The sequence below is a fragment of the Eriocheir sinensis genome, chromosome 36, assembly GCF_024679095.1.
Source record: "Eriocheir sinensis breed Jianghai 21 chromosome 36, ASM2467909v1, whole genome shotgun sequence".
Classification (NCBI taxonomy): domain Eukaryota; kingdom Metazoa; phylum Arthropoda; class Malacostraca; order Decapoda; family Varunidae; genus Eriocheir; species Eriocheir sinensis.
Window position 1 is genome coordinate 13,523,756 of NC_066544.1, and position 26,025 is coordinate 13,549,780.

Genomic DNA, 26,025 nt, shown 5'->3' on the forward strand with positions numbered 1-26,025 from the left:
GGAGAGTGAGAGAGAGGAGGGTGAGAGAGGAAGGGTGAGAGAGGAAGGGTGAGAGGGAGAGGATGAGAGAGGAGGTGTGAGGGGGTGAGAAAGAGGGAGGGTTAGAGAGGAAGGATGAGAGAGGGAGGAAGAGAGAGGAAGGGTAAGAAAGGGAAGGGATAGTGAAGGAAAGAGGGAGGGTATGAGAGGGAAGGGGAGAGAAGAAGGGTAAGAGAAGGAAAGAGAGAGAAAGAAGGTGAGAGACAGAGAGATAGAGAAAGGGTGAGAGAAGGTGGGAGAGAGAGGGAGAGAAGGAAAGGAAAAAGGAAAATAAGAAAGGGAAGTGACAGACAGAGAGAGAAAGAGAGGGAGGGTAAGAGACAGGAGAGAGAGAGAGGAAGAAAAAGAGAGAAGAAAGATGAGAAAGGTAAGGAGAAAGAGACAGAGAGAGGCAGAGAAAAAGAGAGGGAGAGGGAGAGGGGGAAGGTATGTAAGAAAGGACAAATCTATTACAATGAAGCAAAAAAAAGAAGGGAAGAAGGAAAGTGAAAAGAGAAGAATAAATAGATAAAACGTGCAGACAGGCAAAGACGGGGCGAGAGATGGATGAATTCACACACACACACACACACACACACACACACACACACACACACACACACACACACACACACACACACACACAACCCTCATCTCATCTCCATTACATGTTTTTTCTTCCTCTCCCCCCCTCTCTCTCACTCACGAAGGGTAATTATCATCCCATTAGACGCTTAACCTCGTGGGAAGACAATGAGAGAGAGAGAGAGAGAGAGAGAGAGAGAGAGAGAGAGAGAGAGAGAGAGAGAGAGAGAGAGAGAGAGAGAGAGAGAGAGAGAGAGAGAAACACGCCTCCAGAACAAATTTATGGACCTGAAACCGCCCTGTCATGCACCTTGTAATATTGCCAAGCGTGGGAAGGGAAGGAGACGAGGAGACAAACCCACCCTCCCAATGTCACGGTTTCCCCTTGAACTTGAGGCTTTCTTTGATGACAGGGAAGAGCCAGCACACGTTTTCTCTCACTAACAGCTGCACGCGTTTTCTATTAGTGGGTTTTTTGAGTCACGTGTTGGGGTGACTTAATTTAATCGAGGGTGACAAGGAAAAGGATTACGGGCGTGAGAGAGGATGGTGAGGGAGAGTGGATTAAGTAATTCAGGATGTTTTAACGAAGAACTAGAAGGGAAACATCATTTTTATCCTTATCATCAGCTTTTATATTTCTCATTTGTTTTGTAACGTTTGAGGCTAAATTACCTTCTCCCAATTTTCTCTATTAACTGTTGCCTCGTTGTTATCACCAAGAGCGGCTGTGTCCTCAAAATGGGAAACTATCGCTTTTATGGATTATTAAGATGATGCATAAAAAGAAGAATAAAAATAGAGAAAGTAGGAAACTGTGATTTATAATATTTTTTTTCCAGTACCTACTACATTTGATTTCGCTCATCTAATTGCTATATTTTTTCTTCGTTTCTTCTCTTTTAATCTAATATTCGTTTTCTTTTCATTATTTCCGCTATTCAAGAATAAAATTAAATTAAGTGCGTGATTTTTTTTACCAAGCGAACTCAACTTTCAGGCACGCAGAATACACTATACAACGCTTACACACACACACACACACACACACACACACACACACACACACACACACACCTGCTGGCGCTGATGGATGACCCGCCAGGTGTTCCCACAGGTATCGCTGGCGCCAGGTAGAGGCTATTAACCCCCCTGTCCCCCACCCAGCCCTCGACACTCCCCACCTGCACACTCCCAGCACCATTGAATCCTTACTACGGCAAGTTGAATACCAGTTGCTGATAGTCTTATTACTACTACTATTTCCTATTTATACTACCAGATAAAGTAAGAAAGCAACCATAGATGAGGTATAGTAAGCAACTCCCATAATAAAGTCTACGGGCAAAACCTTCGGGATTTCATTAGTTCAGTATACGAGAGAAAACGGATGCAATTTAGGGTAGACCATTTTATCTATTACTTCACATGTCTGAATCAATTTATATGATTGTCCATTGTTTCAAGCATAATTCTGTTAACTACATAATTAACTAAAGGTAACAATAAAATAGAATGGTACTGATTTGGCGTTCGCGAGTCAACCACGAGATCAAATCATGGCAAATTACACTTCCTAACACTCCCCACACTCACAAGCACCCACACCCACGCCCAAACACACACCCACACCCACACCCACGCCCAAACACACACCCACACCCACACCCACACTCACAAGCACCCACACCTGCGCCCAAACACACACCCACACTCACACTCACACGCACCCACACCCACACATACGCCCAAACCCCCCCCCACACCCACACTCACAAGCACTCACACCCACACACACACACTCACCTTGGGTTGTTGAGGATGGAGTGCACAGTGGACTCCCTGAGCTGGAAGTTCCCGTAGGGCAGCGGCGCCTTCTCCTGCGAGCCGAGCGCCGAATCCGTGAAGTCCGAGTTGAGGTTTTGGCGGTAGATGGACCAGGCGTGGAGGTCATCGCAGGTGGAGGGGAGGGTGCTGCCGGCTGGGGGGGGGGGGTGAGGGGGGAGGAGGGAGTAGTATTAGTAGTAGTAGTGGAGGTAGTGAGGGTAATGGTAGTGGTGGTAGTGGCAATAGTAGTCGTGATAGTAGTAATAGTAATAGAGAGAGTAGTATTAGTATTAGTAGTAATAGTAATAGTAATATTATTATTATTATTATTATTATTATTATTATTATTATTAGTAGTAGTAGTAGTAGTAGGAGGAGGAGAATGAAAAGGGGGAGGAGGAATTTGAGTGTAAGGAAGAAAGGAGGAAGAGGAGATGAAAGTGGTGTAGGTGGAGGAGAAAAATAAAAAAAATAAACATATGACTGAAAAAAAAACGAAAAAAAAACGAAAACAAAAAACAAATAATTAACAAACAAAAAGCTAAAACAAAAAAACACAGATAAGGAAGAAGAAAACGAGAAGATAAGATCAAAACCTAACACAACGGCAGGTAAAAGAGGGCTAAATAAAAGCGAGCAAAGGTGAACTTAATCAATCTAGGTGTGGTCTTACCTGGCGGGCGGGAATGGGGTGGCGGGCGCGGCTCTGAGATTGTGGAGGGCGGGATGGAATATCGGCGATCCATGGTGTTCAGCTCCCACACCTCACTCATGCTGGGGAGGGAGAGAGGGGTGATGGGTGAGAAAGAGGGGTGAGAAGGGTGTGTTGGGGGACTACTGGGGGATGGTGAGGTGTATTATATGGGTGTAGGAGAGGGGAGAGAGGGTGAGAGGGGTGAATGGAGAATATTGGGGTGATATGAGGATGTAATATGGGCGTAGGAGGGGAGACAGGAGAAAGGGGTGATGGGAGAGTATAGGGGGGTGTAAGATGGTGTACGAGCGGGGTGAAAGAATGGAGAGTAAGGTGATTGTGTAAGAGGAGAGGTGATTGGGATGGGAGGGGGAAGAGAATGGGGGATCTGTGTGAGAGTGGGAAAGAAGAATTAAAGGTGCTGTAAGAGGGGTGAGAAAGGTGAGTGGAGGGAGCATAAGGGGCGGTGAGAGGGAGTATGAGTGGGGTGAACAGAGGGAGTATCCGTAGGGGGGCTGTGAGAGGGGTGAAACGGGATAGTGGGGTGAGTGAGGGGGGCATTAAGGGTCTGTGGAACCATGTATGAGATAGGCAATAGGGGGGGTGAAGGGAGTAGAGGGGGGCTGTGAGAGGGGTGAAGCGGAATAGTGGGGTGAGTGAGGGGGGCATTAAGGGGCTGTGAAACCATGTATGAGATAGGCGATAGGGGGGGTGAAGGGAGAAGAGGGGGGCTGTGAGAGGGGTGAAACGGGGGTATATCAACGTGAGACAGGGGTGCGTGGGGTGGGGGCGAGAGTGTGCACATCGTATAAAAAGAATAGGAACAAGGAAGCAGAGGAGAAAAATATTAGTCTGTCTTGAAATCACAGACGTTCGTTTTCTATAAGACTGGCGTGAGGTGCAACAGCGTATTTTTAAGGGTTCCTTCGCAAGATTTTCACGACGGTTTCTTATTCAACTTTTTATTTTTTTACAGTTTAAAGACAGGAAATATAAAGATACGAAATCGCTGGTAAAGTAAAATAATAATAATCGCGTGACTTAAACCTCATATAATGTAGGGTCTTCCCCTTACCCCTACACTCCACTTAACCTTTCCTCTTAAACTACTTTTCTACGACTCACCCTTCATATTCCTTCAGCCGTAGCTCCCCCTTTCTTCCCCTTAAACCACCTCATCCACCCCTCACATCCCCCCTTTTCCCCTCAAACGAACCCTCACACATAACACACTAATAATTTTCACTTCTAACCTCTTCAACCCCCCCCCACCCCCACCCCCCTTTCACCTTCATGTCACCCCTCAACACCTGCCCGGCGCACTAATTAGCCCCTTAATGAGCCGTGAAGAGCAGGTGAAGCAGTGAAGCGCCCGACGCCTGACGTGGATGAAGTGCTTCCAACGGGTCGCGAGTGTTGACTGAACGGCTCATTTGGGGGTTCATTGAATCTGTGAACCTTTGACCCACTGATGATGATGATGATGATGATGAAAAGGTGGTATAAGTAATAATAGTAGTAGTGGTAGTAGATAAATTATAATGATGAAAGTAATAAAAATGAAACAAATAAGATGATCATGGTTCAAGTAAAAATATGGGCAGTAAAAGTGGTGGTAGTAGTAGAAGTAGTAGTAGTAGTAGTAGTAGAAGACAAGGTTTAGTTCAGATAATGATGATGATGATGATGATGATGACTAGGACGACAATAATTACTTCACAACAACGATAACAACACAAAAAGTAACACCAACACTTATTTTTTCTCTCATTCTCTCACTTATCTTTTCCTCTCATTTTCTCACCTATTTTTTCCTCATTCTCTCACCTATTTTTTTTATCTCTCATTCTCTCTTCTCGGCGTCGTCTACTGCATCTTTCCTTTTTTTCTCTTTTTTATGTTATCGAAAGGCAACAGACATCATGCTTTCAAAAGTAAATGTAGACTCAATGCGACTTTCATATCAAAAAGTCACTGGTGGGACGTCTCTCTCTCTCTCTCTCTCTCTCTCTCTCTCTCTCTCGTTTACTGGGGCACGAGGTAGGAAAAAAATTAAACCGGTCTATACTGTCTCTTAACCCAGTGCTCTCTCTCTCTCTCTCTCTCTCTCTCTCTCTCTCTCTCTCTCTCTCTCGTTATCTATCAGCTCATATTTCCCGTTTTCATTATTTTCCTCTTACCATGATTTCCCATTTTCTTTCGGGGCGGCATTCAATAAAGGGAAACTGCTTTAGACTGGATTACCTGACCTTCTTCCCCCTCCTCCTCCTCCTCCTCCTCCACCTCCCCCTCCTTCACTAACCTCCATTCTTCTACCACTTCTCTTTTCTCTTTCTCTCTCTCCTTCTCTCATTGTACTATTCATTCTCTTCTTATTGTGCACTGCCTTTTATTTTGTTTTTTACTCCTTCTATTATTCCAGCAAACATTTAAGAGTGGGGAGAATGGGGGGACTTAAGGGGGTGAAGGAGAGTGGGTTGGAGAAGAGGGGGGAGAGGGAAGGGAGAGGCGAAGGAGGTAAAGTAGCGGGGGGGAGAAGGAGGAGGCAGGGAGAGAGACGGGTGAAGAGGGAGATAGGGAGAAGGAAGAGAAAGGGATGTTTAGAAAGGAAGGAAAGGAGACAGTGAAAGGGGAAATGAGAGGAGAATGGGAAGGAATTAAAGGGATGGGGGAAAAGTTAAAGATGCTTAGAAGGAAAGAAGAAAGGGAAGAAGAGCGAGAGGGATGAAAGGGAACTAAGAGGAAACATGAAGAAAAGAAGAACATTGAGGGGAGAAAGGACGAAGAGAAAGCGAGAGAGGGAAAAAGAAAGAAGGAATAGAAACGAAAAAAAAAGAGGAAAGAAGATTGAGAGGCATGGAAGAGGACTACGATAAAGAGGGAACAGGAAAAAAAGAAGGAATTGAATGCAAGAAAAGAGAGAAAGGGAGAGAAGGTAGGAGAGGAAAAATAAAGGAAGCACAAAAATGAAAATAAGAAATGAAAGAAGGGTAAGAGAGATGCAAGGGAACTACGAAAAAGAGGAAACAGGAAAAGGAGAAGAAAAGAGAAGAAAGAAAGAATGCATAGAAGAAGAAATACACAGAAATGAAAATAAAAGGAGGAGGAATGATGAGAATGCAAGAAAACTATTAAAAGACAGGAATAAAAGAAGAAAATGGAGAAAACAAGAGAGAGAGAGAGAGAGAGAGAGAGAGAGAGAGAGAGAGAGAGAGAGAGAGAGAGAGAGAGAGAGAGAGAGAGAGAGAGAGAGAGAGAGAGAGAGAGAGAGAGAGAGAGAGAGAGAGAGAGAGAGAGAGAGAGAGAGAGAGAGAGAGAGAGAGAGAGAGGAGGTAAGACAGACGCACAAGACACAAATAGTTACCTGTGAATCACGCGCAAAACCTCACCTTTCCACCTGTCCTTCACCTCACCTGTGTATTATTCAACGTGGAAGGAATGGAAAAAAAACCATAAGAAAAACACACAACCTTCAGTATACACTTTTTGCCGCCATATTGTTGCGTTATGGTGGTGATGGTGGTGGTGATGGTGGTAGTAGCAGTAGTTGTAGTAGTAGAAGTAGTTGTTGATTAATGGTGATATACGTTGTAGAGGTATACTAAATGGTGTTACTGATGGTGATGGTGATGGTGGTAGTGATGGTGGTGAAAGAGAATGAAAGAGAATGCCAAATATGACGAAATAAACTCATGAAGCCTAAATGTAAAAGGTAAAATATATAAAGAAAAAAAAAACAAGAGAGATCTGGGCGAGTGGATATGCAGGTAAAGTGAGAGGTTACCTGAGTGAGGGCGTGTGAGAACCTGGTGGATTAACACACACACACACACACACACACACACACACACACACACATAGGTCAGACAGCTACATGACCAAACAGACACAGAATAACAAACAGAAAGAGAAACAAACATACATACACACATACAGGTAGACAAACAAACAGAGAGAGAGAGAGAGAGAGAGAGAGAGAGAGAGAGAGAGAGAGAGAGAGAGAGAGAGAGAGAGAGAGAGAGAGAGAGAGAGAGAGAGAGAGAGAGAGAGAGAGAGAGAGAGAGAGAGAGAGAGAGAGAGAGAGAGAACAGACAGCAAGAGCAGACAGGTGTAGAGACAGACAGACAAAAAGAAGTGAAGGAATGAAGAGAAAAAAAATAAAACTAGAAGAGAAAATTTTACCGCGGTGACAAAAAAAAAGGAAAAAAACTGGGAAAAAACTTGACCACTTTCCTCTCTCGTGACATTTTCTGACTTTGTTATTTACTTTCCTGTTACTTCACTGATAGAGAGTCACGCCTCGACTGACCCTATAACTCTCTCTCTCTCTCTCTCTCTCTCTCTCTCTCTCCTTCTCTCCATCTCTCTCCTTGACCTCTCTCTCTCCTCTTTCCTCCTCCTCCTCCTCCTCCTCCTCCTCCTCCTTCCAAAACGAGTACCTTGCCCCCCTAACATTCCACAGCGCGCTGAGCAATGGTGTGTGTGTGTGTGTGTGTGTGTGTGTGTGTGTGTGTGTGTGTGTGTGTTCGCATGGAAAATAATGTCTTAGGAAGTTAACTGTATTCATTATTAGCCATTCACTCCAGCAGCTATTAAAAGTAAAACACACACACACACACACACACACACACACACACACACACACGCACACACACACACACACACACACTCTCTCTCTCTCAGTAAACTTGTATATAAAGGTAACATTTGACACCTGAGATTGAGTAGACCAGGTAAATATAACACATAAAAAAAACAAAAAAGAAAATATCCCCCAAAACAAGAAGCTAAGAATAAGATTAAAAGAGGGAAAACATGAAAAGGAAAAAGGAAAATTAAGAAAAGGAGAAAAAATGAAGAAAGGAAGGTAAAAAGGAACGTAGGAGATGAGAAAAGGGGAAGAAAGAGAGGGTTGGAAGAAAGGAAAAGAGGGGAGGGGGGGGTAATGTAAGGGGCAGAAAGAAGGGAAAGGAGGAGAAAGGGTAGGAGAAAGAAAAGGGAAGAAAAGGGAAGATTGGGAAAGAGGAAGAAAGGGGAAGAAAAAGAAAAGGAGAAGAATGATGAAAGGAAGACGAAGACGAAGGGAAGGAGAATGTGAAAGGGAGGAAGAAAAGATGTAGAAGGAAGAGAGAGGAAGAGGGAAGGTAAAGGGGGGGGGGGTAAGGGGAAGGGGTCAAATAAGGAAGTGGACAGCTATTGGTCAACAAACTGGAGGTCAACACGGGTCACTGCACGAGAGAGAGAGAGAGAGAGAGAGAGAGAGAGAGAGAGAGAGAGAGAGAGAGAGAGAGAGAGAGAGAGAGAGAGAGAGAGAGAGAGAGAGAGAGAGAGAGAGAGAGAGAGAGAGAGAGAGAGAGAGAGAGAGAGAGAGAGAGAGAGAGAGAGAGAGAGAGAGAGAGAGAGAGAGAGTATAACGGAAATAAAAAACAAAAAAAGAAAGAAAAGGAAGAAAGGAAAAAGAAGGAGGAAGGAAGAAAGAAGGGAGAAGAGAAAGGAAGAAAGGAGGGGAATAAATATGAATAAGGGAACTAATAAATGAAGGAAATGGGAAAGAAAAAAACATTACAAAAACAGGAATGAAAGAAGGAAGAAAGGAAGGGAGAAAGGGAGGCTGAAAAACAAAAAAAAGACAACACAGAAAATAATTAATAACAAAAAACAAAACAAAAATAACAAAGGAGAAAGAAGAAACAAATGAAGGAAAGCGGAGGGAAGAAAGTAGAAAGAAAGAAAGAAAGAAGGAAGAACCAAATGGAAATAAACGCAGGGAAGAAGCAAGGAAGAAAGGAAGTAACAGAAGAAAGTAGGAGATAGGAAGGAAGGAAGAGAGGAAGTAACATAAGAAAAAAGAAAGAAAGAAGGAAGCAGAAAGGTAGGAAAAAGTACTACACCTGTTCTCCACGCCTCACCTCCCACGGCGACGAAATTACAGGTATGGTCAGCGTGGGGCGACAGGTACGAGGAGGAGGAGGAGGAGGAGGAGGAGGAGGGAAGATGGATGTGTAGAGGAAGAGATGAAGCTGAGTAAACACGGATTTTAGAACTGTACATAAGCTTTTCCATCATATAAATTGCAGCCTCTCTCTCTCTCTGTATCTATCTATCTACCAGTATATTATCTATTTTTCAACTATTTCTTACCATCATTATGAGAGAGAATGGAGTGGAAATTTTTGTTGACGTATTTAAGGGGAAACTGAGGAAGAAAAAACAAAGGATTACATAAAAGTGAAAAAGTGAAAAAAAGCAGAATATCAGACAAAAATGTGGATAAAGTAAATGATTATAAAAAAAGGGAGAAAAAAAGGAAAAATAAAAGGGGGTAGATAAGATAAATAAATAAAAAAAAGGGTAAGAAAACAGTAGATGAGTAGAAGAAAAGGGCGAAAGAACAGATGATTAAACAGAAAGATGAAAAAAAAAACGAAGATAATTATAGTATGGAAAAGATAAAAACTAAAAAAAAAAAACATGATATAAAAAAGAAAACGAAAATATAGTAAAAAAAAAAACAGCGTGAAAAACTCCATAAATATTAAAAAAAAAACAAGAGAAAAATAGATAATTAAACAGAGGAGAAAAAAATATAAAAAAAGTAAAAAAAATAGGATTGTGGAAAAAGGTGTAGCCCAAGAAGATATATCCAGGTAAGCTTCCCATGCCCAGGAGACTCATTAGGGACAGGTAGGGCCACGTGGGGAGCAGCGGCGGACACCTGGCTGAGTACACAGGTGAGTGGTGGGCGGTGAGGCACATGTATACCTTTAATTAAGCACCCAGCCACAGGTAAGTAACGTAGGTAAAGGGAGGTAAAAAAAAGGAAGGAATAGGAAGAAAGAAAGTGGGAAGGAAGAAAAAAGAAAAAAAGGGATGAGTATGAATGAATGAAGTAAAGAATAAAGGAAGAAAGAAAACATCGAGAAAAGGAGGAAGGAGGGAAGGAAGAAAGAAAGAAAGAAAGAAAGAAAGTGGGAAGGGAGAAAAAAGGAATAAAAATAGGGATGAATATGAATGAATGAAGTAAAGAATAAAGGAGGAAAGAAAACATCGAGAAAAGGAGGAAGGAAGGAAGGAAGAAAGAAAGAAAGGAAGTGGGAAGGGAGAAAAAAGAAAAAAAAAGGGATGAGTATGAATGAGTAAAGTAAAGAATAAAGGAAGAAAGAAAGCATCGAGAAAAGGAGGAAGGAAGGAAGGAAGAAAGAAAGAAACACAGACACCACAGCTACTAAAAAGGAACAGACACAATATATATCATTCAAAGCACAGACATTGCAAACGAGCGTGACACAGCACAGACACCAACAGAGGCATCGCAGCAAAAACACACTAATATAGACACCACAGACTCACCGAAACCACAGACAGGAACCAGAACATCACTCGCTACCAATACAACATCACATTCACCACCACCACCACCACCACCACCACCACAGCACTTGATCACCACCAATACGAACACCACAACAACACCAACACCTTAAACAGCACCATATTAACCACCGCATATCACCACCACCACCACCATCACCACCACTACCACGCGAGCCTACCATCACGTACCACAGCTTACCGGCGACTCAACACCTCCACCACCACCACCTCCACTTCCACCTCCACCTGTTGTGCCGCCGATGCCTCACCTGTTGCACATCCTCCCCCCCCCCTTCCCCTTCTCCCCAGGTAAGTAAAGGGGGGGGAGGGGGGAAGGAAGGGGATGGGAGGGCCACTCAAACTCTCCCCCTTCCTTCCATCCACCTCCTTCTCCTCCTCCTCCTCCTCCTCCTCCACGGTCGCTTTGATGGGGGTGTTTAGAGAAGGATGGAGGAAAGGAGGAAAAGATAATGATGAATGGAAATGGAGGAAAGAGAAGAATATGAGAGTGGAGGGAGAGAGAGAGATTAAGGGTGGGAGAATAGATAAAAAGAGGAGGATTAAAATAATGAAAAGAGAGAAGGAAGAGGAGGATAAAAGGTAAAGGAAAAAAAAAGCGAGAGGGAGAGATTATATGAAGGAAAAAGAGAAGGGAAAAAAAAGAGGAAGGAGGAAGAGGGAAGAAAAATGACAAGGAATAAAAAAAAAAGAAGAGAAAAAACAGACGGAGAGGAAACTACTGAAAGAAGACGAAGGTAAGATAAAGAGAAGAGAGAGGAAGAACAGCTGGAGGAGGAAAGGAGGAGGAGAGATAACAGAACAGAGGCAAGAAAAAAATAACAGACGTAGTAATTATTTTGGGAGGAAAGAAGGAAGGGAGGAAGAGAGGAAGGGAGAGAAGGAGGGAAGGAAGGAAGGGAAAGCATTGTATACATCCCCCCTCTTCCCTTCTTCCTCCACATCCCCTTCTTCTCCCTTTCCCTCCTCAACATCACCAACAAGAAGAACATCAACAACAACTTCTTCCTCCACATCCCTTTCTTTTCTCTTTCCTTCCTCAACATCACCACCAACAACAAGAACATCAACAACAACTTCTTCCTCCACATCCCTTTCTTCTCTCTTTCCTTCCTCAACATCACCACCAATAACAACATCAACATCCACCCCTCTCACCCCCATCCACCACCACCACCACCACCACCACCACCAACAAGACCACCGCTGTCCTGCCTCCTCCTCCTCCTCTTCGCTCCGCCGCCCAAAACTCATAAATCGCAGGTGGTAATGACACACCTGCCGCCGCCGCCCGCTGCCGCCGCCGCCGCCAACGTCCAGGTGTTACATTTGGCGGCGTTGAGGCCCGTTACGCAGACTGGCTGGACGATATGACACGAGAGGGAAGGTGTGTGTGTTTGTGCGTAAAGGGAGAGGTGAAAGGGATAAAAGAGGTTAATATGGTTGACTAAGATGATATAGGAGGGGAGGGAAAGGAAAGGGAAGGGAAGGGAAGAGATGGAAAAGAAAAGGAAGGGGAAGGAAAGGGAAGGGAAGGGAAGGGAAGGGAAGGGATGGAAAAGAAAAGGATGGGGGAGGAAAGGGAAGGGAAGAGAATAGTAGGGAAGGGAAGGGAAGAGGTGGAAAAGAAAATGAAGGGGAAGGAAAGGGAAGGTAAGGGAAGTGATGGAAAAGAAAAGGAAGGGGAAGGAAAGGGAGGAAAGAGGAGGGGAAGGGAGGAAAGGGAAGGGAAAAGAAACGAAGGGGAAAGGCTAGAGGGGGGTGCATAGGAGGAAAGAGGAGGTAAGGCAAAGTGATAAAAGGGAAGGAAAAAGACCAGTGGAGAGCAAATGCGAGGGACGGGGAAAAAGTGAGTATATTACATGTGGGGAAACAGGGATTGGGGACTGTACAAAAATAAAGAGGGGAATATGCAGGTGAGAAGATGGGGATGAGGGAGTGACGAGGAGGGTACTTGAAAGGGATAAGAGGAAGATATACGAGGGAGGAAAAAGGGAGAAGGGAGGAACAGACGTGGAATGGAAGAGAGGGGCACAAAACAACAATCAAAACGACACAAACACCTACCACAAACACCTACCACAAAGACCTGCCACAAAGCCCCATCTACCTGACTGACACTCAACTCCACAGGTACACGTACAGGTAACAGAAACACTCCCCACCAGGTAAACGCCGTCTCCCTTATCCCACATCTCCCCGACAGGTAACACTCGGGGCCATCAGGGGAACGGTACATACAGCTCGCCGCCCCGTGATCAACACCGCACCGAACGTTATATAAATAAAACCCCATTTCCTGTATTTATCATTAACCTGAGCGAGGGTGAAGGCGAAGAGGAGGAGGTGCAGAGGAGGAGAGGGAGGAGAGTGAGGATGTGATTGCAGGTTGGAGATGAGAAGGAATGAGAGAAGATGAAGGGAGAGGAGATTTAAGAGAGGGGTGAGATGGGGAGGATGAAAGGGAGATGGGTAGGAAGAAAAGGAGATGAAAGGAAGAGAAAGAGAGAGAATAGGGAGAGAGGAAAGGAATGGAGGAGAGAAATAGAGGGAGGAAAAATATTGGAAAGGGAGAGAGGAAGGGAAGGAAAGAGGGAAGAGAGGAAGAGAAAGGAATGGAAGATGGGGAGGAAGAAAAGATAAATTAAAAGAAAGAAAGGAGAAAGAGAGAGAATAGGGAGAGAGGAAAGGAATGGAGGAGATAAATAAATCGAGAGAGGAAAAATATTGGAGTGGAAGAAAGGAAGGGAAGGGAAGAAGGACGAGAGGAAGAGAAAGGAAGGAAGGAAGGGAAGGAAAGAAGGAAGAGGGGAACGAAAAGAGGAAAAGAAAGGAATGGAAGAAAGAATAAAGGAAAGATGAAGGGGACAAAGAGGTAGATGAGGAAGAGGAAGGGAGGAAGAGGAAGGTGGGAAAGGGCAAGGAAAGGAAAGGGGAAGGCAAGGAAGAGAAAGGGGACGAAGAGGAAGAAAAAGGGAGGAAGAGGAAGGTTCAGGAGGGACGGAAGGAAGGGACGGAAGGGGACATGTTACCTGGGCATGCTAATTAGTGGTTCCCTGCACCTGTTTTTCTTCCAGGTAGATGTTTTTTGTCCCTCATCCCCGACAGGTTAGTGCCCTCCCATCTACCTCCTCCTCCTCCTCCTCCTCCTCCTCCTCCTCCTCATCTCTCTTCCTCTCTTCTCTTCTGTGTGGTGTTTTTTTTTCCTTTCCCTCTCTCTTCTCTTTTCACTCGCTCTCCCTCCTTTTCTCTCCCTTTTTCTCTTCCTTCTTATTCTTTTTTATACTTTTCTTCTTGCTTTTCACTCTCTCGTACTTTATATCTCTCCCTCTCTTCCTCCTTCTTCTTCCTTTTTCTCTCCTTTTTCTTCTTCCTCCTCTTCTTTTCTCTTCTCTCTCTCATTCCTGCATTGGGTTTCTTTCCTCTTCTCCCTCTCCCTCCTTCTCCCACTCCCTTCTTTTTCTTTTCCTTCCCTCTTTTTCTCTCTCCTTCCTCCTTCTCATTTCTCTTCCTGGACTGCGTTGCTTCTCCTCCCTCTCCTTCTCTCTCTCCCTCTCCCTTCCTTCCCCTTTCTTCATATGCCACTGACCTCTTCTCCCTCTCATTCTTCTTGCTTGTCAATGCACACAGAGTTCCTTTCTTCTGGTCATTACTCTGTCTGTCTGTCTGTCTGTCTGTAAGTTTGTGTGTTTGTCTATCTGTCTGTCTGTAAGTGTGTGTGTGTGTGTGTGTGTGTGTGTGTGTGTGTGTGTGTGTGTGTGTGTGTGTGTGTGTGTGTGTGTGTGTGTATCTATCTTTCTATCTCTCTGTTTTAATTTTTTTTTTGTTTCTGTGTCTGTCTGTCTGTTTGTAAGTCTGTCTGTCTGTCTTTCTATATCTGTCTGTCTCTCTGTCTCTTATGCAATACTCTTTAAAACTCTATAACAAGGGCATTAAACACTTTTTCCAATGCTAAGACTATAAGAGAATTCCACCATTTAGGATCAAAGAGCAAAACAAAGAGAATCAAAGACAACATAAGAGTATCGAATCCCCTCTCAATATCAACACCTTTTCTTTTTTGTTTTTCTTTGGTGTTCGTTGCTTGCTTCCTTCTTCCCTTGAACCTCCTCAGCTGACCCTTGAAACCTGAAACACCCGACGCAACACAATGAGACGCAACACAATGAGGACGAGGAAGCGCAACATTGTGTCCGGGAAGGAAGGAAAGAACACTAACAGACAAAATGCGAATCCATGAACGCGAGAAGCCGAAAGGAAGATGATGGAGGAGGAGGAGGAGGAAGAGGAGAAGGAGAAAGAGGAGGAGGCAAAAAGAGAAACATGCGGAGGAGATTGAAGAAGAGAAGGATCAGTTGAGAGAATGAAGAATAGAGGATTGAGGAATAGAAGGAAAAGGAGATTAAAAGGGAAAATAAAGGCGAAGAAAAGGTGGGAGGAGGAGAAGAAGGAGGAGGAAGAAGAAGATGGAAGAAAAGAAGTATCAGTTGAGAGAATGAAGAAAAGAAGAATGAAAAAGAGGAGCAGGAAAAGGAAAGTAAAACGAGAGATAGAAGAGAAGAAAATGCAAGAGGAGAAGGAGGAAGAGGAGGACAAAAATGATAACGTTAGAGTAGGGAAAAGAGAATGAAGAAGAAAAGAATGAGGAATAGGAGGAAAAAAAAGAGGAGGAAAATGAGATAAAAGAGAAGGTGAGAGGAGGAGGAAGAGGAGGGGGAGATGAGTAAGGATGATCCAGGTGAGTCAGAAAATGCAGGTGTTAGGCAGGTAAGACTTCACACCTGGCGGGGCGGGGCTTAATTAGGCACTACAGGTGAACTTAACACGATTTCACGCCTTGAGACTACTACTACTACTACTACTACTACTACTACTACTACTACTACTACTACTACTACTACTATAACTCCTCTTCTTCTTTTCTTCTTCTTCTTCCTCCTCCTCTTCCTTCTTCTTGTTCTTGTTTTTCTTGTTCTTCTTGTTCTCGTAGTTGTTCTTCTTGTTCTTGTTTTTGTTCTTCTTTTTCTTCCTTTTTTCTTCTTCTTCTTGTTTTTCTTTTTCTTTTTCTTCTTTTTCTTTTTCTTCGTCTTCTTTTTTTTTTTCTTCTTCTTCTTCTTCCTCGTCCTCCTCCTCCTCTACTACTACTACTACTACTACTACTACTACTACTACTACTACTACTACTACTACTACTACTATAATTTTTTTTCGTCAAGCCAAAGCGGTTTTCTAACGTTCAGAAAAATTAAGTCTTGCCAATCGACACGCAAGGAGGATCAGATTCCTTTAACGGGGGATTGAAGTGTTTCCGGCTGCGAGAGCTGACGAGACGAACGAGATATGAAGATGAGGAGTACGAAGATAGTGGTGATGGTGGTGGTGATGGTGATAGTGGTGATAGTGGTGGTGGTGATGATAGTGGTTGGGGGTAAGTCTCTCGAGGCAAAAAATAAAATGACGAAGAAAAAAAAAAAGAGATAAAAATTGATAAGAAATGTAACAGTAAAATATGACGAGAAACAGTTAAGAAGAAATTTGAAAGGTGATGTTTAGAATAATGATGATGATGGTGATGATGGTGATGATGATGATGTTGAAGCAGGAAATAAATCAGTACCAGTAGCGGATAAGACACGAAACGAGGAAGGAAAATGGCAAAAAAAGAGAAATGTATCAGGAAAATATTATAAAAAATGAAAAGAAATCTAAAAGGTGATGTTCAGTATAGTGATGATGATAATGATGAAGCAGGAAATTAAGCTTTACTAGTAGCGGATTTACAAAGACAAAAAAATAAAAATAAGTTACAAAAAGAAAAAGGAAAAAAGGAATAGAAAAAATAAAAAGAAATCTAAGAGGTGATGTTCAGTATAATGATGATGATGATGATGATGATGAGGCAGGAAATAGTAGCGGATTTACAAAGACAAAAAATGAAAATAAAAGTTACAAAAAGAAAAGGAAAAATGGAAAATGAAAAATAAAAATAAATCTAAAAGGTGATGTTCAGTATAATGATGATGATGATGATGATGAGGCAGGAAATAGTAGCGGATTTACAAAGACAAAAAATGACAATAAAAGTTACAAAAAGAAAAAAAAAAAAGGAACAGAAAAAATAAAAATAAATCTAAAAGGTGATGTTCAGTATAATGATGATGATGATGATGATGAGGCAGGAAATAGTAGCGGACTTACAAAAACAAAAAAAAACAATAAAAGTTACAAAAAAAAAACGGAAAAAAAACGAAGGAAAAAAAGGAGGAGAATAAACTGAAGGAACATATTTCAACATTCCTTCACTCCCCACTTCTTGGTACTTCATTCCTTCCTTCCTTTTTTTTCCTCCCTCCCTTCCTTCCTTCCTCTCCAGACACGTTCAGCAAACTCCGCATGTTGTAAGTACTTCCAGTTTTTCCTCCTTCCCTCCCTTCTCTCCTCTCCCTCGCCTTTCCCTCGGCACCTTAACCCTCATTCCACATCCTTCCCTCCCTCCCTCCATCACTTGCCTCTTCTTCATGCCCTTCCCAATACCTTTACCCTCATTCCATAACCTACTTCCCATTCGCCTCATCTTCGTTTTGTCTCGCATTTGCCTCATTCCATCAATCCTATTTTCCCTCTCTTTCCTTCCTTCGCCTTTCTATCTAATGCCTTAAACTGTATTTCACAACCTGGTTCATATTTCTCTCATTTTCCCTCTTTTTCGCATTTATCTCATTTCATCATTCCCAGCTTCTCATCTTTCTCCTCTTTTTCCTTCCATTTCCATTCATTCTGATTCCCATTCTTAAATTTTTTCTCGTCCTTCGTTCCTGTCTCATTCCACTATTCCCTCCTTCCCCCTCTTTTTCCCTTCCCATTTTCTTTCTGTCCAGTGTTTATTTACCTTCATTCCAAAACCCAATTCTCATTCCTTAGATATTCCTTTTTTTTCCCCCATGTCTCATTCCGGTACTTTTAAAGGATACGTTAACTTAGAAAAAGGAAAAAGGAAGGAGGAAATAGGAACAAGGAATGCTTTTTTAAGACTTCCTCTGCTTGTTAATGAAAGAAAAGAGAAAGGGAAGGAAGACAAGAGAGGAGAAGAAAGGGAGGAAAAAAAGAAAGATAAGAGGAAAGGAAAGGAAAAGAGGAAAAGAAAGGGAAGAAAAGAAAAAGGAAGAGAAGAGAGGAAAGGAAAGGAAAGGAGGAAAAGAGCAAAAAATGAGGAAAAGAGAAAGGAAATGAGGAAAAGAGAAAGGAAAGGCGGAAATGAGAAAGGATAGGAGGATGATAAAGGAGAGAACGAAAATATAAAGAAAAGGAGGAAATGAAAGACGAGAGGAGGAAAAGTGAAAATGAAAAGAGGAATAGGAGAAGAAGGAAACAAATGGAGAGGAGAGAAAAAAATATAAGAAAAACAGGAGGAGGAGGAGGAGGAAGAAGAAGAGGAGGAGGAGGAGGAGGAGGAGGAGGAGGAGGAGGAGGAGGAGGAGGAGAAGGAAGAGTGTGGCTTCAGTTCATTGGCTTCCTGCAAATAACTCTTTTTCTGCCGTGTGCTTTCCTAACGTTACTTCATTACCGGCCCAGGTGTTGACCAGGTATGTGACGGTCTGGGAATCACCTTCAACTCTCCTCATTTGTGTATTTAACTTCTGCTACTTTTAATACCTCCGACACTTTTACTAACTTTATCTTTACTACTTGACTATTTTTTCTTCTTTTCATTTTATTTTTCATATTTCTTTACAACCTTTACGACAAAACTACTTGATTATATATTTTTTTCTTCTCTTAATTTAATTTTTCACGTCTCTTTCTAACGCTTTTCCTTATTTTTCCTGGACAATTTTGCTTCTACTTGTTATTTTCTTGGTCTTATTTGTCTTCATTTTCATTTGTGTATTTAACTTTTATTAATTTTACTATCTCTGACATCTTTACAAACTTTACTATCTCTATACTTTTACTTCTTGATTAACATTTTATTTTCTTCTTACACTTTTTCTTTAATTTCCTGACACATTTTCCCTCCTCTGTCGTTTTTCTGGTTTCACTTTCTATACTAATTATTTTTTTTTCATTTCCCTTCACTTTTCTGGTAACTTTTTCGCTATTATTTTTTTTCTCATAACTGTTCCTTCACTTTTCTTTAATTTTCCTGGTATATTTTCTTTCACTTCAATTTTTTTCATTTCCCTGGATACTTATAATTTTACTTCCAACTTTTCATTTTCCTGATAACTTTAAATTCAGTTTCATCTTTTCATTTTCCTGATAACTCTAAATAAATTGTTTCATCTTTTCATTTTCCTGATAACTTTTCTTTCACTTTCTCTTCCTTTTTTTCCTAACTTTTCATTCACATTCTCAATATTCTCCTTTTCTGGTAACTTTTCCTTCATCTTCTTTTCATTTTCCCGGCAACCGTTGCTTCACTTTCTCATCCCAAAACTGATTGTAGAAATTAGCGAAGGTGAGATGAGGAAAATGAGGAAGGTGACTGAAGATGACTCAAGGTGGTGGTCGTGACTGCTAATGACTCATCTCTCTCTCTCTCTCTCTCTCTCTCTCTCTCTCTCTCTCTCTCTCTCTCTCTCTCTCTCTCTCTCTCTTTGGGTAATAAATTAAGCTTTTTTTTTTATAATGCCGGATGTCTTCTCGTGTTTGTGGTTCTGATGTCCACCGGAAGTGACTAAGAGAGGAGGAGGAGGAGGAGGAGGAAGAGGAGGAGGAGGAGGAGGAGGAGGAGGAGGAGGAGGAGGAGGAAGGCAAAGAAGTGGAAGAGGAAAGCGGAGCGGAGGAAATGAACAAGATATGAAGGAAGAGACGAAAAAGAAGAAGTGGAAGAAGAAGAGGAGGAGGAGGAGGAGAAGGAGGAGGAGGAGGAGGAGGAGGAGGAAATACTTTGTTTAAATGTTGATGATTAAAGAAATAGAGATGGATAGAGATAGATAATGTGAGAGAGAGAGAGAGAGAGAGAGAGAGAGAGAGAGAGAGAGAGAGAGAGAGAGAGAGAGAGAGAGAGAGAGAGAGAGAGAGAGAGAGAGAGAGAGAGAGAGAGAGAGAGAGAGAGAGAGAGAGAGAGAGAATAAATTAAGATTACTTGCAAGCTGAATCTGATCTGACTATTTCCTTCCTTCCTTCCTTTAGTCATATTTTTCCTTCCTTCCTTCCTTCCTTCCTTGTTTCCTGTACCGCAGACCACAAACCCAAGTAGACCACAGAGCAGCAGGAGGAGGAGGAGGAGGAGGAGGAGGAGGAGGAAGACTATGAATAGGAATAAGAAAAATAAGAAAAGGAGGAGAAGAAGAAGGAGGAGGAGAAGGAGGAAGAGGAGGAGGAGAAGGAGGAGGAGGAGGAGGAGGAGGAAGAGGAGGAGGAGGAGGAGGAGGAGGAGGAGGAGGAGGAGGAGGAGAGCGTTAAAAATATAGGATCGGTGGAATGTAATATCGCTTCCATTTTGCATCGGAACCTAAACTTAATAATAATAATAATAATAATAATAATAATAATAATAATAATAATAATAATAATAATAATAATAATAATAATAATGAAAAAACAACTTCTCTCATTTTTTATCTCTCTTTCATCTCCCTTTCCTCCCCTTCCTTTATCTTTTCCTCCCATTTCCTCTCCCTTTTCTTCCTATCTCACTTAACTTCTCTGCCCTAATCTCCCTTCCTCCTATCTCCCTCTCTCTTCCTTCTCTTCCTCCTCCTTTCACTTTCTCACTCTCTTCCATCTTTCACCTCCTCTCCTCCTCTCCTACTAACTTTTTCCTCCCTCTTCCATCCCTTCATCTCCCTTTCTTCTCTCCCTCTCTCTTCCTTCTCTTTCTCCCTCTTCCTCTCTTTCCTTTACATTCCTCCCCTCATCTTCTCTCCCCTCTCTCTCTCGTTGGGGATGAATGTGATGGGGCAGGGGGTGGGAGGTAGGAGGGGGAGGGGAGGGGGATGAAGAGGGGGGGGGTCAGAGGGCGTGAGAAGGTTGCCTGTCTCTCACGGAAGGCTGTCGTGATTCGAGTGTGTGTGTGTGTGTGTGTGTGTGTGTGTGTGTGTGTGTGTGTGTGTGTGTGTGTGTGTGTGTGTGTGTGTGTGTGTGTGTGTGTTTGCCGTTCTCAGACTCGATAAGGGGGATAAATAAAGAGAGTGAGAGCGAGAGAGAGAGAGAGAGAGAGAGAGAGAGAGAGAGAGAGAGAGAGAGAGAGAGAGAGAGAGAGAGAGAGAGAGAGAGAGAGAGAGAGAGAGAGAGGGGGAGGGGGGAACAATGCAATTGCCACCTTGATGTGATAACAATGACGATGACGATGATGAAATATGATGAGAGAGAGAGAGAGAGAGAGAGAGAGAGAGAGAGAGAGAGAGAGAGAGAGAGAGAGAGAGAGAGAGAGAGAGAGAGAGAGAGAGAGAGAGAGAGAGAGAGAGAGAGAGAACGAAGAATGAAGAGAAAAACGAAGAAAAAGAAAAGAAAGAAGGAATGGAAGAAAGAAAAAGCAAAACAAAAAAGAAAAGAAAAAAGAAATAAAGAAAGACAAAAAGCAAGAAAGAAAAGAGGTAAGAAAGAAAGAAAGGGCGAACAAATAATAAAGACGCATGAAGCAAATAAGGAAAGAAAAGAAGGAAAGAAGGAAGGAAGGAAAGAACGAAATTAAGAGAGAAATGAAGGAAAGAAAGAAAGGGAGAAAAAAAGAAAAGAGATATAAAAAAGGAAAAACAGAAATACACAAAGAAAACAAAGAAAACAAAGAAAAAATGATAAAGAAAGAAAATAATTAAGGAAGAAACGCCACGAAAAATAAATAACACAGAAAGAAGAAGAAAAAAAATAGGAAAGAAAAAACATAAAAACACAAACAAGGAAAAGAGAAAGAAAATAATGTAAGAAAAAGAATTAAGAAAAAAGTGTCACGAAAAATAAACGAGGAAAAGACGATGATGAAAGACAACAAATAAAAGAGAAATAAAAAGAAATATTAAACAAACATCGAGGAAATAAATTAGCGAACGGAGACAAAGACTGAGATAACTATTTCCTTCTCCTCCTCCTCCTCCTCCTCTTCTTCTTCTTTTCCTTGTTCTTCTCATTCTTCCCTCTTCTTTCTTTATTTTTTCCCTCTTTTTTCCTTTTTCTTTTTGCGACCTTTCCTTTTTTTTTCTATTTTTCCTTTTCTTTCTTTTTTTCACCATTTCTTCTTTTACCTTCTCCTTTTCTTCTTTATATTCTTGTTATTTCCTTTTTTTTCTTCATATTTTCCTTCCTTTTCCTTTTTCTTCTTTGGACCTTTCCTTTTTTTTTTTTCGTTTTTTCTCCTAACTTTTCTTTATTCTTTTTTTCACCATTTCTTCTTCTACTTCCTCTGCTTCCTCTTCCTTCTTTTCTTCTTCCACCTCTTCTTTCTAACTTTACCATTTCCTCTTCTACATCCCCCTCTTTCATCTTCCCTTTCTCTTCTTCTTCCACCTCCTCTTTTTCTCTTCCTCTCCCTTCTCTTTCTCTTCTTCCACATCCTACTCCTTGACTCTTCCTCTTCCTCTTCCACCACCACCACAACCACCACCTCCTCCTCCTCCTCCTCCCCTTCTTCCCCTCCCCAAACAGTCAGTTCCTTCACCTCTCTTCTCTTCCTCTAAGTTAAAAAGAGCATTCCTGTACAACTCCTCAACTCCTTTTTTTCTTTCCTTAGCTTATAAGTCAACTGATCTTACTTCCGAATGCACTAAAACCACCCTTAAGCACCCTATCCACAGTGACTAATTTCCCTACTCCCTGAACCTTCGCCTCTGAGACCTATCGCAGGGAGTAATCGAGGTATATTCACCCTTACGACCCTCGGTGATTAGGTGAAGAATTGAATGCCGGGAGGATACGTGTTTAAAAGCCATGACTCGTATGCATTTGATTTTCGCCTTAAGGGAGGGAGGAGATAGGACCGTGATTGGCTTGTGGGTGGATTTGAGTTGATAATTTTTTGTTTTGTTTTTCTTTCTCTCTGCGTGATTCTTGTTCTTGTTCTTGTTCTTCTTTTTCTTCTTCTTGGGGTGAAACAATAGAGGATGGAATGAAGAAAATGGAGAGGAAATGGAGTAGTAATAGTAGTAGTAGTAGTGGTGGTGGTGGTGGTGGTGGTGGTGGTAGTAGTAGTAGTAGTAGTAGTAGTAGTAGTAGTAGTAGTAGTAGCAGGAAGAGGATAATTAAGAACGCTACCTGAACATCTTCCTCTTCCTGCGCCTCCTCTTCCTCTTCCTCTTCCTCCCCCTCCTCCTCCTCCTACTACTACTACTGCAGATAATGATGATGATGATGATGGTGATTAATACTTCCACACAGAATGACATCACTATCCTCCTCCTCCTCCTCCTCCTCCTCCTCCTCCTCCTCTTCCTTCTTCTTACCTGGCGTGGGCAGCGGCGTCCCCTTCGGCGCGTCCACCTGTGAAGGGAGGGAAGGGTTACTGACAGGCCTTGGGGGGAGGGGGAGGAGGAGGAGGAGGAGGAGGAGTTGATGGAAAAGGAAGAAGAAAAAGAAGAGGACGAAAAGAAAAAAAAAGAAAACGAAGAAAAAGAAGAGAAGAAAAAGATGAAGACGAAGAAAATATTAATGATAATAATAATGATAATAATAATAATAATAATAATAAGAAGAGAAGTAAACAAATAAATAAATAATGTAAAAGAAATTAACATTAAACCAAAAAGAAAAAAAATCCAGACACGAATTCTTCTTCTTCTTCTTCTTCTTCTTCTTCTTCTTCTTCTTTTTTTTCTTATCATCATTATTATTATTCCTATCCCTATTCTTTTATTTCACTCATCTTACCATCAAAAGAAGCATCAATGTTTTTTTCTCCTTTCCTGTTTTCACGAATAAAAAACAAAAACAAGAAACAAAAAAAATATAAAAGCCTTGAAGAAGAAAAAGAAAAAAAAATCTTACATGCTAGTCAAAAGGTATGTGTGAAGGAGGAGGAGGAGGAGGAGGAGGAGGAGGAAGGACAAAATATCTGGAGCGTGTAATTTGCCTATTATTGAAGGAAACATTTTATTTTTTATTTTTTGCATCAAAGGAAAGCATGACAAGAACGAGGATAGGAGGGAGGGAGGGAGAGGAAGGGAGAGAGAGAGAGAGGGAGCGAGGAAGGGAGGAAGAAGGGGAAGGAAGGAGGCAGTGGGAGGAATGAAGGGAAGGAGGGAGGAGGAAGGGGACAGGAGGAAGAGAGAGAGAAAGGGAGGGAGAGGAAGGGAGAGAGAGAAAAGGAGGGAGGAAGGAAGGAGGCAGTGGGAGGAATGAGGGGATGGAGGGAGGAGGAAGGGGACAGGAGGAAGAGAGAGAAAGGGAGGGAGAGGAAGGGCGAGAGAGAAAAGGAGGGAGGAAGGGAGGAAGGAAGGAGGCAGTGGGAGGAATGAAGGGAAAAAGGGAGGAGGAAGGGGACAGGAGGAAGAGAGAGAGCGGAAGGAAGGAAGAGGAAGGGAGAGAGGAAGGAAGGGAGGGAAAAAGGGTAATTGAGGAGAAAATGGTCTGAGGGAGGAAAGTGGGGAGCAAGGAAGGGGAGAAAGGGGAATGGAGAGAGAAGGAAACAAAGAGATGGAGGTATGAAATAGGGAGCAAAAGGGAGGTAGGATAGGGATAGGGAGAGAAAAAGAGGGAGGGAAAGGAGGATGCAGGGAGAGGAAAGGGGAGAAGAGAAGGAGAAGGATAAGGAAAGGGAGAGAAACAAGGGGTGATAAGAAGGGTGGAGGAAGGAAGGAAGGGAGAAGAAACAGAAGGAAGGTAAAGAAGAAAGGGAGAATGAAGAGAATGGGAAGAGAAGGGAGGAAGAACACAAAGGAAGAAAAACAGAAGGAAGAAAAAGAAGGGAAGGATAACGAGGAGGAGGAGGTGAAGGAAAAGGAAAGGAGAAGTGAAGAGGAGAGAAAAGAAAAGGAAGGGAGAGAGAGAAGAAAAAGAAGGAAGAAAATGGAGGAGGGAAGGATAACGAGGAGGAAGAGGAGGAGGAGGGAAGGGAGGAAGGGAGAAGTGAAGAGGAGAGAAGAGAGAAGGAAGGGAGAGAAGGAAGAAAAAGAAGGAAGAAAAAGGAGGAGGGAAGGATAACGAGGAGGAAGAGGAGGAGGAAGGGAGGAAGGAGGGAAGAAGGAGGTAAAGTTTTGTTTCTCTCCAAAATTATTAAACACTTCTCTCCGATACGTGATCCTGGAGGGCTTTCTTCCTCTTCTTCTTCCTCCTCCTCTTCCTCTTTTTCTACCTCTTTTTTTCTTTTTTTCCCTTCCTTTTCTTTTTTTCTTTTCATCTTCTTCGTCTTCTACTTTTTCAATTCTGCTTCTTCTCTTTTTCCTTCTTGTTCTTTTTCCTTTTCCTCTTTTTCTTCTTTTTCCTTTTTCTTTTCGTATTATTTTTCCTATTTTTTTCCGTTTTATAATTTATTTTCATATTTTTTTCTGGTTCTCATTTCTTTTCAATCTGTTTTCCCTTCTTCATTTTCTTTTTTCTTCCTTTCCTTCATTTTTTTCTTATCTTTCTTTCTCCTTCTCTTCCTTTCCATCTCTTCCTCCTCCTTCTCCTCCTTTTTTTTATTTATTATTTTTTTCAGCCTCCGAGTTACCACTTCCTCTTCACCATCATCATCACCATCATCATCATCATCATCATCACCATCATCACCATCATCATCATCATCATCACCATCATCACCATCATCATCATCATCATCATCATCATTATCAGTCACTGTATTTCAATGTCATTTCGTTTCCTCCCTTGACAGTGTTTGGAGTCAGTGTTGCCACGTCACCTTCATCATCATTGTTCTTTGTTAATTCATCGTCCTGTTTCCCCCTCTTCCTCACCCCCCTTCTTCTTCTCCTCCCCTTACCCTCCTTCCCTCACTTCCTTTTCTCTCTTCTTTCCCTCTTTCTTGCAATAATATCTTTCTTCCTTTTTTCTCTTCCTTCTTATTTTCTTACTTTTTTCCCTTCCTCTTCTTTCCTTTCTCTCTCTCTCCTTCTTTCTTTTTTCTTGCCCTCTCTCCCCTTCTTCCTTTTTCCCCTTTTTCGTTTTCCTCCTTTTATCCTTTTTCCTGTTTCCTTTTCTTATTCTTCCTCTTTTCCTCCTGTTTCCTCATTCCTTTTTCTTTCTCCTTTTATTCCACCTTCTTCCCATTCCCTTCCTTCAACTCCCATCATTCTCTTCTCTTCTTCCCTTTTCCCCTCTTTCCTTTCATCCTCTTCCTCCCTTACTTTCCCTATCCACTCTCTTCTTTCCCTTGCTATCCCTTTTCTTCCCTTCCCTCTTTTCCTTCCTTCTCTTCCACGTCTCCCTCTTCCTGTTTTCTAATCACCACCATCATTATCACCATCACCACAACCACAACCTTCATCTGCTTCCCCTCTTTTTCCCTTTTCTCTTCTCTTCCCCTTCCCCCCTTTCTCCTCTTCCCCTCCCTTCTTCTCTTCTTCCTGGATTCAAATCACCACCACCATCATCATCACCATCATCATCACCATCATCATCATCATTATACCTGCCCA

At 42.3% G+C, this 26,025-nt stretch overlaps 1 protein-coding gene across 1 annotated transcript in view; it reads right to left on the bottom strand.

The window, feature by feature from the left end:
- Positions 1-26,025, bottom strand: part of LOC127007860 (ATP-binding cassette sub-family G member 8-like) — a 111,770-nt gene that overhangs the window by 46,192 nt on the left and 39,553 nt on the right. Inside the window, exons 2-4 of the mRNA XM_050879266.1 lie at positions 22,897-22,933; positions 3,104-3,204; positions 2,410-2,584 (exon numbers count right to left, since the gene is read on the bottom strand). Of these exons, the coding sequence (XP_050735223.1) occupies positions 2,410-2,584; positions 3,104-3,203 (275 nt within the window). The 5' untranslated portion in view covers position 3,204; positions 22,897-22,933. The remainder of the gene's footprint in view (positions 1-2,409; positions 2,585-3,103; positions 3,205-22,896; positions 22,934-26,025) is intronic.